The sequence below is a fragment of the Scyliorhinus canicula genome, chromosome 3 (genome assembly GCF_902713615.1).
Source record: "Scyliorhinus canicula chromosome 3, sScyCan1.1, whole genome shotgun sequence".
NCBI classification, from domain to species: domain Eukaryota; kingdom Metazoa; phylum Chordata; class Chondrichthyes; order Carcharhiniformes; family Scyliorhinidae; genus Scyliorhinus; species Scyliorhinus canicula.
The window spans coordinates 71,630,297-71,646,024 of NC_052148.1; the positions used below are offsets into that span (position 1 = coordinate 71,630,297).

Below are 15,728 nucleotides of genomic sequence, written 5' to 3' on the forward strand. Positions count from 1 at the left end.
GCCTGTCACTGACCTCATCCACTCTCGAGATCTTCCCTAGTCCTCCCTCTCAACCTCACTTCTCTCTCCTCCCCAAGATTGTTTGGTTGGATCATTCTTTCAGGCTAAACCTTATTTCTTCTAAACACAAATTGGATCCTTACTTTGCTGAACATCTCTGCTCAGTCCACAAGCATAACCCTGAGCTTCGAGTTCCCTTGCCATTTTAGTTCTCCATCAAACTCTGACGGTGGCCATCCCAAACCATTCCAATTAAGGTCAAGGAACAACACCTCACCTTCAGATTAAGTATTTTACAGCATTCCGGACTCAACATTACAATCAACAATTTCAGATCATGAACATTACTTTCATTTTTGAGACAACAGGTGCTGGCAAGGATTCCATTGTAGGCATTTACAGCTCCATTTACGTGTCCCATTGCCACCTTCATGTCATCCACATTGATTCCTTTTGTCATTTAATCATTCATACTTCCCATTGTATCACAAATCTTCCTTTACATTCTTTCTCCCTGCCTCCAGGCTTGCTTGAAACTTGTTAAATCTCCACTTTTACCAGTTCTGGCGATAGGTCAACCTGAAACATCAATTCTTTATTTCCACATATGCTGTCTGACCTGAGCATTTCCAGCATTTTCTACCTTTAGTGGAGAATATAAACCAACTGGCTTGACAATTACATTATTAAGTCTTAGATATTACCCAATTAAATGCTCTAAAACTCAATCAATTTCACACCCTAATCTGCAAAATTACTTTCCGACCAAGATATTTTCAATTATACTACATCAATATCAAATGGATGAAAAAAAGTTTGAATTACATGAAGGGGCTACACCTTTGTTCAACAGCGATTTTAAAAATAGGAGCACCTATTGCATGCAAAAGGGTCCCAAATATTTCTGTGCAAACACAATCATATCACAGCTAATTTTGTATAAAGTGTTCCTTTTAAATTAACACTTGTTAAAAGAGCAATTATTAACTGGTACATAAACTAGAATAAATGCAACCAATTATTATTTTTGATGACTGTGGCATCTTAACTACTTCGCCTTGCTATTCAACAGCCCCCTTGCCCCCAAAACACCAAGCAACTGTAACCATCTGATATTCATTCGAAACACAAGTAAATTCCATCATCAACTTGCACTTAACACCTTGATGTCATAATTTAAAAATGTACAATTTTCATTCATACAGCTTTATTAATAATTTATGAATTTCTTTGGGCATCATTAGGCCTATACTTCAAAACATTCAACATATTGTTACAAGTAGAATTACAAGTCCATTAGAAACATGGACTAAAAACATTAACATATTTTAATATGTGAAGGTAATGCATCACTCCTGCACAGAATCAGTTAAGTTTTTTTTCTATTTAATTGACACAAAGTACCTTTACACACATTATACCCCTCCAAACTTTCACAGAAAATCTGGTAGTGGTCACATAATAATTCAAGGACCCTATCTCACTATCAGTAGTGAACCAGTTTTAATCTACATACATTTTCAGGAAGAAACTTATGTCAAGAAGGAAGTGGAAACATACTGAGAAGCACGGAGGCAAATTAAAAGAAATAAAAGACAGTCATATAGTTGAAACAAAAAATATTGTGTATTTCACACAATATTTAAAACACTGGAAGGATTGCTGCAATGTGAAAATCCAAGAGATAAAACCCAACTACAAGTACAGTACATGACAAGGGATTATTAGCTCCAGAGGCCTGCATAATTTCCATGAAGACCTGAAGGCAATGGACCCCCTGCAACAAACAGCTTTGTTCCAGAGGAGTCGTAACAATGCGTATAGACTGCATTCGGGAAGTGGTCGATGTCTGAAAAGTAATTCCTCCATGTTTCATCGTGATTCTGTAAATATATAAAATAAACACAAGAATCAAATTAAAAATGCAATGAAAAATATTCATCAATTGTATGAAAGGCAATTTGCTGAAAGCTAATTAGGAGCAACATTACAGTTATTTATAAAGAGCAGATGGAAAGAAATTAAGAGAAATAGAATTTTGTTCCTTCAGTGGCCTGGAGATAATTATCTCTGAATCATGCAGTGCACAAAGATCTGAGATTCACAGTATCTTGGTCTATGTTTAGCCAGGGAAGAGGTAAGGGCTATAGGACTTAATTTACAGAAGGGAAAAAATATTTCAGTAGAAAGGGTACTGAGATGACTAATCTGATACTCATGCCCATCATTTTATATTATATGTTATTAAATGAGATCTACATCATTCCAAATATTCAGCCAGGATTTTCCCTCCTGATCGCTGTATGAACTTCTATTCAAATTCTGTGGACACTGAAAGAGGGTAACTCCCAGGATGTTGATAGTGGGGGATTCAGCAATGATAATGTCATTGACCGTCATTAAATACCTGATCACTTTCCAATTTAATTATTTTATCTGGTCATTAACATTCCCCATGTTCAGATTGTGGATTAGCTCCCATCTGTCCCAGAGCAGGTGTCAATGCCCCTCTTGCTGTCACCACATCAGGCACAGATTTCCCAAAGCTTTGTGCTTCCCTGTACTACCACATTTCTGGAAAGTAATCTTAAAATGATCATTCGAGACTGTGACTAAATTGATTTCCTATTCTACATTCACTTTGTAGGATTTGATGTAGGCAAAGAGGATTCAAGATCAGGTACAGCAGACTCATCGAATGATGGAGCTTCAGGGATTACATTTTGAAGGCTAATTGCATAAAGGAGTTATGTAAACAAGAGCTGTAAAGTGACAAGATTCAGTAGGATAGAGAGAAAAATCAATTCCTTTGGGGGGGAATCCAAAGTATGGGAGAAAACCTAATATTGTTAGGCATGTAACAGTGAACATTTCCATTATTCACAGAATAGCTAACAAAAATCTGGAAAACCCTGTTTCATAGAACATAGACATAGAACACTACAGCGCAGTACGGGCCCTTCGGCCCTCGATGTTGCGCCGACCTGTGAAGCCATCTGAAGCCTATCTGACCTACACTATTCCATTTTCATCCATATGTCTATCCAGTGACCACTTAAATGCCCTTAAAGTTGGCGAGTCTACTACTGTTGCAGGCAGGGCGTTCCAAACCCCTACTACTCTCTGAGTAAAGAAACTGCCTCTGATATCTGTCCTATATCTATCACCCCTCAATTTAAAGCTATGTCCCCTCGTGTTGGTCATCACCATCCGAGGAAAAAGACTCTCACTGTCCACCCTATCTAACCCTCTGACTATCTTATATGTCTCTATTAAGTCACCTCTCAGCCTTCTCCTCTCTAACGAAAACAACCTCAATTCCCTGAGCCTTTCCTCGTAAGACCTTCCCTCCATACCAGGCAACATCCTAGTAAATCTCTTCTGAACCCTTTCCAAAGCTTCCACATCCTTCCTATAATGTGGTGACCAGAACTGCACGTTTCAAGTCCTGCTCACCCATTACCTTTACCCTACATTGGCTACCAGCCCACCAACATCCCAATTTTAAAATTGACATCCTTGTGGTCAAATCCTTTAATGACCTCACCCCTCTCCGACTCATACCTCCTCCAGCCCTGGTATCCTCCGAGAACTTTATTTTCCTTCGAATCTGGACTTCTGTGCATCCCTTCACTCCTTTTACCCTTCTGTGCATCTCTCTACTCCTTTTACCCAACAATTTCGAGCCATGCCTTCAGCTGTCTAGGCCTTAAGCTCTACATTTCTCTCCTTAAATCTCCCCAACTCTCTTTTAAGTGTCTCCTTTAAAATGCTCCTTAAAACATTGATCCAGCTTTTAGGCACACGTCCTGATATCATCTTTGGCTCTGTACCAATTTTGGTCTTATGTTCTTACGAAGAACCACGGGAATGTGAAGGTACTATATTAACATAAGCTTTTCTTGTAGTTGGTTACCAAGAGCATGAGAATAGAAAGAACTCAATGAGTCCAGGAAATATCTCATTACCAGGAAGAGTGGAGACATGGTGTAATGGGAACTGAGCATTCCCTGGGGACCACAGGAGTGAAAACCCAACAGCTGTTTGCTTCAGCTCCTCAGGCACGGTGTATAACTTGATTTTAAATCTATGCAACACAGCTTCAAAACTTAAAAACAAACCAAGCTTTATTACCAGCAGTCACACTCACTCCACACTATTTTACAACCAAATAGTAACTTCCAAACTATTTGAGTATTTATCTGCACACTACGTAAAAGAGATCCACCATAATGGATAAAGATAATGGATAAGAGACTTCAAAATGCTTGGTCCTTTTATAAGTCGCATCAAAAGACTCAGTGAACATTTTACATTTGGCCCAAATTAAAAGTTTAAAAAGTATGATTCAGCAAGATAGTCAATTCAAAATAGCTTTTTTCACAAAAACAATTTGAGTCTGTAGATAATTCAAATCAAGCAATTACAAATTAATAGTAGAGGCTGTAAATAAAATTTTACAGACTGGATTTCTATATTTTGACACTAAAGGTTATTGTTCCTTCCAAATAAAAAGCAAGAATCCATTCTCTGTTTCTCACCAAACTTTTCCTGTGCAAGTGGTTTTAAGGAAAGCCCAAATAACCAAAAATACAATCTCAATCTCAAAATTCCACTGAAAGCAGTTCAATGCTAAGGTTATTCAATCTGTCAAAACACATTACTCCGTTTCATTATCGTTGCCATTTAGTAAGATCACCTTTTACCTCAATTATCTTGGTTGGTAGATTTAGGAATGTGCTCTAGAAACCTGCCCTGATGGGCAGCTTTCACTCATTTGATTTTGGGTCCCCAAGTTAAACATTTGAGGTACTTGGCAGTAATATGCCCATCATTTTATATTATACGTTGTTAAATTAGATCTACATCATTCTAATTGGTCACCTTTCTGTAGATTATGCAACATAAGCCTGTCTTTATGTGGCAGCACGGTGGCGCAGTGGGTTAGCCCTGCTACCTCATGGCGCTGAGGTCCCAGGTTCGATCCCGGCTCTGGGTCACTGTCCGTGTGGAGTTTGCACATTCTCCCCGTGTTTGCGTGGGTTTCCCCCCCACAACCCAAAGATGTGAAGGCTAGGTGGATTGGCCCTTAATTGGAAAATTAATTGGGTACTCTAAATTTAAAAAAGCCTGTCTTCATTACTTCACATTTGGGATCAATTTTATTAGTCATCTCAGTACCCTTTCTACTGAAATATATATTTTACTGTCTGTAGCCTGATGATCAGATAATTTGTTTCAATGGTGTTCGCAGGATAGCGGTTAGCCAAGACACAAGAGAACTCTGGGCAGTACGGTAGCACAGTGGTTAGCACTGTTGCTTCACAGCGCCAGTGTTCCAGGTTCGATTCTTGGCTTGGGTCACTGTCTGTGCGGAGTCTGCATGTTCTCCCTGTATCTGCGTGGGTTTCCTCCAGGTGCACCAGTTTCCTCCCACAAGTCTCGAAAGAGGTGCTTGTTAGGTGAATTCGACATTCTGAATTCTCCCTCCGTGTACCTGAAAAGGTACTGGAATGTGGCGACTAGGGGCTTTTCACAGTAACTTCATTGCAGTGTTAATGTAAGCTTACTTGTGACAATAATAAAGATTATTATTAACTCCATTGATGTTCATTCAATAGTGAGAATAGATGGAACCTTGGTCGAACATATGGCATTCTAACAGTGCAGCACTCCCCAGCACAGTGGGGCTTGAAGCCACACCATTTTGATTCTGAGGTGAGAGTTCGGCGACTGAGAGAGGGCTGACATAAAGCGTGTGTGATATAGAAAGTGCACTGTGAAACCACGGTGCAAGTTCTGTGCAATTTCAATCTATTGCCTGGGCTATAAATCTTCATATGTTATTAGCTTTTTTAATGGTTCTGTCACAGTCTGGACAAGAAAATTTCCATCCATTACTCGCAAAGACTCCCTCTGCTATATTTAATTCCATTCATCATATACTTATGAGCCACCTTTTTTCCTATGTGTAGATCTGGACTAATTTAAATATCTATCTATGAAACTATAGAATGGATTAGCCTGTAGTGATCCCACTCCAGAGTCAAAGCTGTGGCTTCAAGGTCCGCAGTGCTGGGGGAGTACTGCACTGTTAAACCCCAAGGTTCCTTCGGTCCTCAAGTGGATTCTATGTCACTATTAAATGATCAGTGGAGTTCTCTCCTGTCTTGGCCGATATCTATCTGCAACAAACATCATCAAAACAAATCTGGTGATGATTCGCACTGATGTTTCGGTGCATTAATTGTCCAATGTATTTCCTGACAGCAGCAATTACATTTCAAAATAACTTCATAGGCAGTAATGCATATTGGGACATGACTGGCTTTAAGTCTTAGCAACTTGTCGGGTAGTGGTACCATGTGAATCCTCTGGATCAACAGTTAAGTAGGCACGTCTCACATCTAAGTGAATTCATAACATCTCTCCTCAACTTACCAACCAACCCTTCCCTGTTGTTAACTTTAAAATTTCTTCACAAGACTTCAGTTTCAGCTTCTCAGTATAGTAGTCTGCTTGACACTGCCTTTCCATAAACTTCTGAGCTCTGATGTCATAGAAAAGCAGAGAACCTTGTCCAGTTCCTACTGTTATGATGTGTTCATAAAAGCTTACAGATCGAATACCTGTTAAAAAACAAAGCAATTGTTTTTTTTCAAATAAAAACATATTTATGATCTCCCCTCAAAACAATCTTCAACGGGAAATGTCAAGCAATGTTTCTATCCTTAATTAAAGCAAAATGCTGCAGATGCTGGAGATCTGAAATAAAACAGAAAATGCTGAATAAACTCAGCAGGTCTGGGTGTTTGTGGAGAGAGAAAGAGAATTAATGTTTCAAATTCAAAACGACTCTTCTACACAACTGTTTTATTTTTCTTATTCTGTCGAGGTACATAATTTACACTGTTTCTTAATCCTCCAGATACAAAGGTTGGTCTTTCTGATGCAGTAATAGGATTGTTGTTGCTCAGGTTTTTCCAATGTGTTCATGTGTTTCTCTCTAATGGAATGTACTGTTGTTTGGAATTTTGTCATTAATCTAGTCTATTTAAATATGGGTCAAACTTTATTATAAAGACGCAAGTTACATGTGCATTACATTGAACATAGAATACTACTTTAAAATATTGCATTGAGTTTTTCTTGAAAATGTTATGGAAATTTAAACAATTGTAACAGAAAATACTGAAATTAGGTTCCACGGATTATTAATTCACAATGCTCAACTAGAGATCTAGATTTTTTTCTTACACCAAGTGCGTGCTTTTCAAAATGTATCAATAACTTCATTTATAGACAGCCCTCTCACAAAATGAACAACTGTTATTCTTTCTATGATTACAAGCAGGGATATTGGCAGATTACCAGATTGAAAGTATTCCACCAAAACTAATGTCTCAACACAATTTTCAGCTAGTCACCTGGCAAAAATCAGAAACACGACCCCTGGCATATTTTAGTTCCTCCAACTTTTGTCTATGACAGTTAGATTGATGTTGTCCCTTGCTTCTCCCGGATGGAGTTCGCTGCCGTTGTTGTCTAGTGCGCACATCCGCTTCTGCGGCCCTCCAGTCTTCCCCGTTTTCTCTGTTCCTGTGGATGCCAAGTTTGTTGTTTCCCTGCCTCCCCCTCCCTGGCTCTCCTCAATTGTTCCGTCTCTTCCCTCTACCTGCCCCTCTCCCCGCCCCGCGTGGTTCGCCTTTCCTTCCTCTTAGATTTAGCTGTTCCCCCCCCCCCCCTCTCCCGGTCTATCTCTCCATCTCATGCTCTGGCAGCTATCCCGTTTCTTGACTACCTGGCTATTCTTCTGCTTGTTTTGCCTACTTATATGGTAAATAATTTTGCCAAGTGTACAGAGCTGCTGCTGTTGAGCGGGGGCATAATACCATCCGTTGACTTCTCGGGGAAAATTAAAACGTCAGCCGCAGCAGTGATCCATAGAGGGGGGGGGGGGGGGGGGGGGGGGGGGAGTGAATGCTCCGTTGGGAGGGTGTGGGAAGACTGAGGCGCGTGGGGTAACGTCTAGTTAATTGCTATTGTATATTCTCTTTCTGCATTATGTTAATGTTCACTCTATTTTGCTGTGTTAGGATTATTACTATTTATTATGAAAAATTTTGCAAAACTTTAATAAAAATATTTTTTAAAAAGTTAGATTGATATAACCTAACATATATCAATATGCAAATTTGGGACTATCCTTGTGGCAGTGCTGAGAATTTATGGATAAATTCCACTGATGTATCATAGTCTAATAGTATGCATTTGAGGTAATTTCTTTAACCACTAAAATTATAGTATATTTATGCTTATTCAGTAATTATAAACATTAAAAAAAAATTCATTTGCGGGATGCGTTGGTTAGGTCAGCATTTAGCTGCCCTTCAGAAGGTGGTGGTGAGTTGCCTTCTTGAACCGCTGCAATCCTTGAGGTGTAGGTACACCCAGTGCTGTTAGGGAGAGAGCTCCTGAATTTTGCCCCAGCAACAGTAAAGGAATGGCGATATATTTCCAAGTCAGGTGAGGGGGACCTCCAGGTGGTGGGGTTCCCAGGCATCTGCTGCTCTTGTCCTTTGAGATGGTAGTGGTCGTAGGTTTGGAAGATGCTGTCTGAGGAACCCTGGTGAGTTACTGCAGTGCATCTTGTAGATGGCACATGGCTGCCACTGTACGTCAGTGATGGAGGGTTTGAATGTTTGTGCAAGTGGAAGCAATCAGGTGGACTGCTTTGTCCTGGATGGTGTCGAACTTCTTCAGTGTTGTTGGAGCTGCACTCATCCAGGCAAGTGGTTGAGTATTCCAGCACACTACTGACTTGTCCCTTGTAGATGGTGGGACAGATTTTGGGGAGTCAGGAGGTGAGTTACCCGCCTCAGGATTCCTAGCCTTTGACCTGCCCTGGTAGCTACAGTATTAATATGGCTAGTCCAGTTCAGTTTCTGATCGATGATAACCGCTAGGATGTGGATTGTGGAGATTCAGCGTTGGTAATGCCATTGAATGTCAAGGGGCTGTGGTTAGATCCTCCCTTGTAGGAGATGGTCATTGCCTGGCACTCCTGTGGTGCAAATGTATCTTGCCACTTGTCAACCCACGCCTGGATATTGTCCAGGTCTTGCTGCATATGGACATGGACTGTTTCATTATCTGAAGAATCGCGAAAGGTGCTAAACATTGTGCAGTCATCCGTAAAGATCCACTTCTGACCTTATGTTGGAAGGGAGGTTAGTGCTTAAGAAGCTGAACACAGTTGGGCCTAGGACACTACCCCGATGATCTCTGCAGTGATGTCCTGGTGCTGAGATGATTGACCTCCAACCACCACAACCATCTTCCTTTCTGCCAGGTATGATTCCAACCCGCAGAGACTTTTCCCCCTGATTCCCATTGACTCCAGTTTGATGTTTAAAAAATAAATTTAGAGTATCCAATTCTTTTTTTCCCACCAATTAAGGAGCAATTTAGCCTGGCTAATCCACCTACCCTGCACATCATTTTTGGGTTGTGGGAGTAACACAAGGAGAATGTGCAAACTCCACACAGACCATGACACAGGGCCGGGATTGAACCGGGGTCCTCGGTGCCGTGAGATAGCAGTGCTAACCGCTGCAACACCGTGCCGCCATAGCTAGGGCTCCTTGATGCCATATCTGGTCAAATGCTGCCTTGATGTCAAGGGCAGTACTTTCACCTCACATCTGGCATTCAGCTTTTCGTCCATGTTTCAACCAAGGCTGTAAGGAGGTCAGGAGCTGAGTGACCCTGGCTGAACCCAAACTGAGCCTCAGTGAGCAGTTATTGCTGAGTAAGTGCCACTTGATAGCACTGTTGATGACTCCTTCCATCACTTTGCTGATAATGGACAGTCGACTGATAGGGCGGCAATTAGCTGGGCTGGATTTGTCCTGTTCTTGTGTACAGGACACATCTGGGCAATTTTCCAGATTGCCGAGTAGGTGCCAGTGTTGTAGCTGTGCTGGAAAAGCTTGGCTAGGGTGCGGCAAGTTCTGGAACACAAGTCTTCAGTACTATTGTTGGGATATTGTTAGGGCCCATAGCCTTTGCAGTATCCAGTGCCCTCAGTCATTTCTTTTTTTAAATAAATTTAGAGTACCCAATTCTTTTCTTTTTCCAATTAAGGGGCAATTTAGCATGACCAATCCACTGCAACTACAGTTTCTGCACATCTTTGGGTTGTGGGGGTGAGACCCATGCAGACGCGGGAAGAATGTGCAAACTCCATATGGACGGGATTGAACCCGGGTCCTCGGCGCCATGACTTCAGCCATTTCTTGATACCACGTGGAATTAATTGTATTGGCTGACAGCTGACATCAGTGATGCTGGGGACCTCCGGAGGAGATCGCGATAGATCACCACTCGGCACTTTTGGCTGAAGATTGTTGCGAGTGCCTCAGCCTTGTCTTTTGCATTTCAAGAATTGTGACTGGAAGCCTGCTCCAGTGGTGTACCATAGGGATCAGTGCTGAATCCCTTGTTACTTGTAGTGTGCATTACTGATCTGGACATGAATGTGGAGGTATACTCAGTAAATTTGCAGATTACATGAAAATTGGTGGTGTGGGAAATAGCCTTGGATTACAGGATGATATAGACAGGCTAGTCAGATCAACAGTCCCTTCAAAATGTTGAAAGGGAAAGGGAAGATGTGTTTGGCAATGGTGGTGGAAATGATTCGTCCTGGAACACCTCTATCAAATCTCCCTTCAACCTCCTTTGCTCCAAGGAGAACCCCAGCTTCTGCAAGCTAACCTTGTAGCTAAAATCCCTCAATTATGGAACCATTATGGCAAATCTCCTCTGCACCCTCTCCAGGACTACATATCCTTCCTAAAGTGTGGTGACCTGAAGTAGGTGCAATATGAGCCTTAAAACACTTGCACAGCAACTAAGACAGTGCCATTATCCATATGTTCTTTATTTCTATCAGAATTGAAGTATGTTAAATTATTGTACAAATATAATCACGCTCTGCATGTAGTCATCTGTATATGCTTAATATATAGCAGTGCATTTATCAGCATGAAAAGCAGTGTGGAATATGTCTCTTTCACAAAATACAAAGGTTTTAAATTTTGAAGCTTAAAACTTCATCAAGACCTAGAATAGGGTTAATTGTTAAATGTCAGTATTCTGGTTTCAACTTGTAACTCTGTTTGCTTTTAATAAATTGTTTATTGAAATAAAATGTCTGTGGGGAAATAAACAAATGCCATAGTGCCAGCAAAAAGGACAATGTATTCACTCAACTTAGTCACTGCCAGACAACACAACTACAGTTTCTTCCAACTTACCACTCCCTCGTTCCCTGGAACTGACTGACTTTACGTAGCTTTGAGGCTGCCTCGGATCGAGGAAAGAAACATGTGCTTGGGACCCCACAGCATATACAGACCATTCCTGTCCATATGCCAAGCAAACATTTTCTCGACAATGTGGCAACTTGGTAGACAGCAGCTTGAACAAAAAACATTTAATTTTATTCGAAGTTGAATTTTACAGATCGCTAATTCTAAAAAAATAAATCTATCCAAATATGTTTTAATGGATTAAACATTACACAAATTGAATACATTCCTGAACAAGATACAGGGGAGAATAGAAATGGTTCCTTATAACTGGCTTTATCCAGCTCTTACTCCCCAGTCTTCTATCCATCTGCCCGTTTCTCTTTGTTTGTCTGGCAGTCTCCTATGTATTTGCACCTTTTCTGTATCTATTTATTTGTAACCTCTCACTCCTTTTTATGTCTCTCATACACAGATTTCTGCACTTTTCTGAGGAAAAATCATACATGCCTCAACATAAGACTTAGGATTATGGATTATTTAGAATTCAAAACCACTACAAAATCTATCAACAGGTGTTCAATCAACATGTCTTGTTTCCCTTTCTGACAAACAAATACTCACATTGAAATGAAGAACCTTGATATTTTTCAACTTACATATAATTTGTCTGAATAATGTTTTTGAAATTTGTCCAAGGTTTATTCAAAATGCTTTGGAAAACAACCAAATCGATTTTGTTGGGGACACAAAGACTCATTGTCATTTGGTTAATCAAATGGCACGAATGAAGACGGGAAATTTGTGCACACTGCATATATTCAGACCAGAGAATCTACCTTCAACAGAAATAGTATATCTAAGCCGTTGCATTTGGTCCTGAGGTTGAGGTCTTGAACTAAATATTTGAATAAAAGGATTATGAGTCACAAACCATAAAATATAATGTAATGGGTAAACTTAATTATCTATGAAATAACTATTCTTCAAAGAAATTGTTTTGTTTAAAACCTTATTTGAAAAACCTAATGTTATCCACTTTGGTGGAGGAACAAATGGACCTGGGTGTTCTTGCCAATAAGTCACATGCGGGTGTAGCAAGCAATTAGGAAGGCTAATGATACATTGGCTTTTATCACAAGAGGGTTTAAGTACAGGAGTAGTGAAGTCTTGCTTCAATTGTACACGACCTTGGTTAAACAACACTTGGGAGTACTGTGTGCAGTTTTGGTCCCCCCCTTACCTTAGGAAGTGGTAATATCACTGGGCTAGTTATCCAGAGACCCAGGCTTTGGGAACACGGGTTCAAATCCCACCATGGCAGCTGGTGGAATTTAAATTGAGCATATAAATCTGGAGTTAAAAAGCTAGTCAGGTTAATAGTGACCATGAAACCATTGCTGATTGTCGTAAAACCCCATCTGGTTCACTAATGTCCTTTCAGGAAGGTAATCTGCTACCTTGACTTGGTCTGGTTCCAGACTCTCAAGATTCACAGATGCACATCAATGTTATTGATTCTTAACCATCCTCTGAAATGACCAAGCAAGTCACATCGTTGGACTAAACCATGACAAACTGTATAAAAAGGCATCGACTGAGGCACCGGATACGACAACAGCAAACCCAGCCTGGTCAACCCATCGTTTCACTGAATGGCACAGCAGGTTTAAAAGGTTGATTGGCCTACTCCTATTGCTAATTATGACCCTGCAGAATCCTCCTCACCAACAGTCCTTGTGGAGACAAAGTCACTCATTCACATTGAGGATGCATTTCATTGTGTTGTGTGGCACCACCATCGCACTAAATAGGATAGATTTTGAACAGATCGAGCAACTCAAAATTTGGACACCCACGAGGCGGTGGCCATCAACAGCACCAGAATTGTATACAACCACAAGCCGTAACCTCATAAGCCCAGCATATCCCCCACTTTACCATTACCATCAAACTGGAGACCTTGTTTCAATGAAGAGTGCAAGAGTGCATGCCAGGAACAGCATCAGGCATACCTAACAACGAAGAGTCAACCTGGTGATGCTGCAACACAGGACTACTAAGCCGCACGTTCGGCAGCTCCCGCCAGGAACGACTTTTGGGCTCTTTTTAGGGCCCTCAGCAGTACTTTTTTGACGTTTCCCGACGTGGGAAGGAGTCAGCAACATTTCCCCAGCAGTATATGGCCTGGACCAGGAGTGGGGTGAGTAAGAAAGTGGTTGCAGCGCCAAAGCAGAAGCGAGGGAAGAAGCACAAGATGGCGGCGGGCGGAGACCATGAGGCATGGATGCAGTGGGCGCAGGAGCAGCAGGTAACTCTCCAACGCTGCTTCAGGGAGCTTAAAGCGGAGCTGCTGGAGCCGTTGAAGGCTTCAATTGACAAGCTGCTGGAGACCCAGACGGCCCAGGCGGTGGCGATCCGAGAGATCCGACAAAAGGCCTCTGAAAGGGAGGACGAGACCTTAGGCCTCGCAGTGAAGGTGGAGATGCACGAGGCGCTCCATAAAAAATGGCAGGAAAGGTTCGAGGAGATGGAGAACCGGTCGTGGTGGACAAATCTGCGGATCCTGGGCCTGCCGGAAGGGCTGGAGGGGTCAGACATGGAGGCCTATGTGGTCATCATGCTAAATTCGCTGATAGGAGCTGGGTCCTTTCAGGGGCCCCTGGAACTGGAGGGGGCCCACAGAATAGTGGCAAGAAGACCCAAGCCGAATGAGTCACCACGGGCGGTGCTGGCGCGGTTCCACCGGTTTGCTGACCGGGAGTGTGTGCTCAGGTTGGCCAAGAAGACGCGGAGCAGCAGGTGGGAGAACGCGGTGGTACGGATCTACCAGGACTGGAGTGCGGAGGTGGCAAAGGAGAGGGCCGGGTACAATCAGACGAAGATGGTGCTGCACAGGAAGGGAGTGAAGTTCGGCATGCTGCAGCTGGCGCGTTTGTGGGTCACCTACAAGGACCGGCACTTTTACTTTGAGTCCCCGGAGGAGGCGTGGGCCTTTGTGCAGGCCGAGAAGTTGGACTCAAACTGAGGGTTGGGTGCGGGGGTCTGCATGTAACTGTTATATTTTGAGGGGGGGGTTCTCTGTTTAATGTTGGTTCTTTGTTGTTTTCAGGGCGGGTGGGGCACTGTTTTCTGCTTGGGTTTGTTGGATGGGCTCGAGGGGTTGACCTGCAGTGGGGGGCGGACCTGCAGTGTGGGGGGCTGATGGTGTGAAGGGGGGTTGGGGACCCGCGAGGGGACCAGGCCGGTAAAGGGAGCTGCTTTAGAGGAGGTGGGGTCGGGCAGGTGGAAAGTGCGGGCTTTTTCCCACGCTGAGGGTTGAAGGGGGCGGGACCGGAGCTGGGAGGCATGGGCTTTTCCCGCTTGAGGGCGGGAGGGATAGGAGGAAAGCCTGCTGGAGGACACTGGGGAGGAGGGGAAGCCCCACACTTGGAGGGGCCGGAGGAGTGGCCGGGGTCAGCAGGAGTCAGCTGACTTGCGGGAGTGCAATGGAGGGAGCAATGCAGCTAGGGGGGGTCCTACTGGAATGGTCAAGAAGGAGCTGGAGTATGTAGAGGAGGTCGGGATGGGGGTCTGCCTCCGTGGGGAACGGGCTGAGCGAGGGGCGCGGGCACGTGGCGGGCTGAGGAAGGGTAATGGCTAGTCGGCGGGGGAGGGGGGCAGGTAGCCCCCTGATCCGGCTGATAACCTGGAATGTGAGGGGACTGAATGGGCCAGTCAAACGGGCCGGCGTGTTTGCGCACCTGAAGGCGGATGTGGCCATGCTTCAGGAGATGCACCCGAAGGTGGCGGATCAGGTTAGATTGAGGAAGGGATGGGTAGGCCAGGTGTTTCATTCGGGGCTGGATGCAAAAAATCGGGGGGTGGCGATCCTGGTGGGGAAGAGGGTGTCGTTTGAGGCGTTGAATGTTGTGGTAGACAGTGGCGGGAGGTATGTGATAGTAAGCGGCAAGCTGCAGGGGGAGCGGGTGGTGCTGGTCAATGTATACACGCCGAATTAGGACGATGCGGGTTTCATGCGGCACAAGTTGGGCCGGATTCCAGATTTGGAGGCGGGGGGCCTGATAATGGGGGGGGATTTTAACACGGTGCTGGATCCGCCACTGGATCGATCCAGATCCAGGACGGGTAGGAGGCCAGCGGCGGCTAAGGTGTTGAGGGGGTTTATGACCAGATGGGAGGGGTGGATCCATGGAGGTTTGCGAGGCCGAGGGCCAGGGAATTTTCATACTTCTCCCATGTGCATAAGACCTATTCCCGGATTGATTTTTTCGTTATGAGTAGGGCGCTGATTGAGAGGGTGGAGGATGCTGAATATTCGGCGATAGCTATTTCTGACCATGCCCCGCACTGGGTGGACCTCGAGTTGGGGGAGGAGAGAGACCAGCGCCCGCTTTGGCGCTTGGAGGTGGG

At 43.5% G+C, this 15,728-nt stretch overlaps 1 protein-coding gene across 1 annotated transcript in view; it reads right to left on the minus strand.

Annotated features, from left to right (window-relative positions):
• Positions 1–1,190: 1,190 nt before the first annotated feature.
• dcaf12 (DDB1 and CUL4 associated factor 12) overlaps positions 1,191–15,728 on the minus strand; it is a 100,360-nt gene continuing 85,822 nt past the window's right edge. Inside the window, exons 7-9 of the mRNA XM_038790695.1 lie at positions 11,322–11,484; positions 6,442–6,629; positions 1,191–1,883 (exon numbers count right to left, since the gene is read on the minus strand). Coding sequence (XP_038646623.1) covers positions 1,725–1,883; positions 6,442–6,629; positions 11,322–11,484 — 510 coding nt within the window. The 3' untranslated portion in view covers positions 1,191–1,724. The remainder of the gene's footprint in view (positions 1,884–6,441; positions 6,630–11,321; positions 11,485–15,728) is intronic.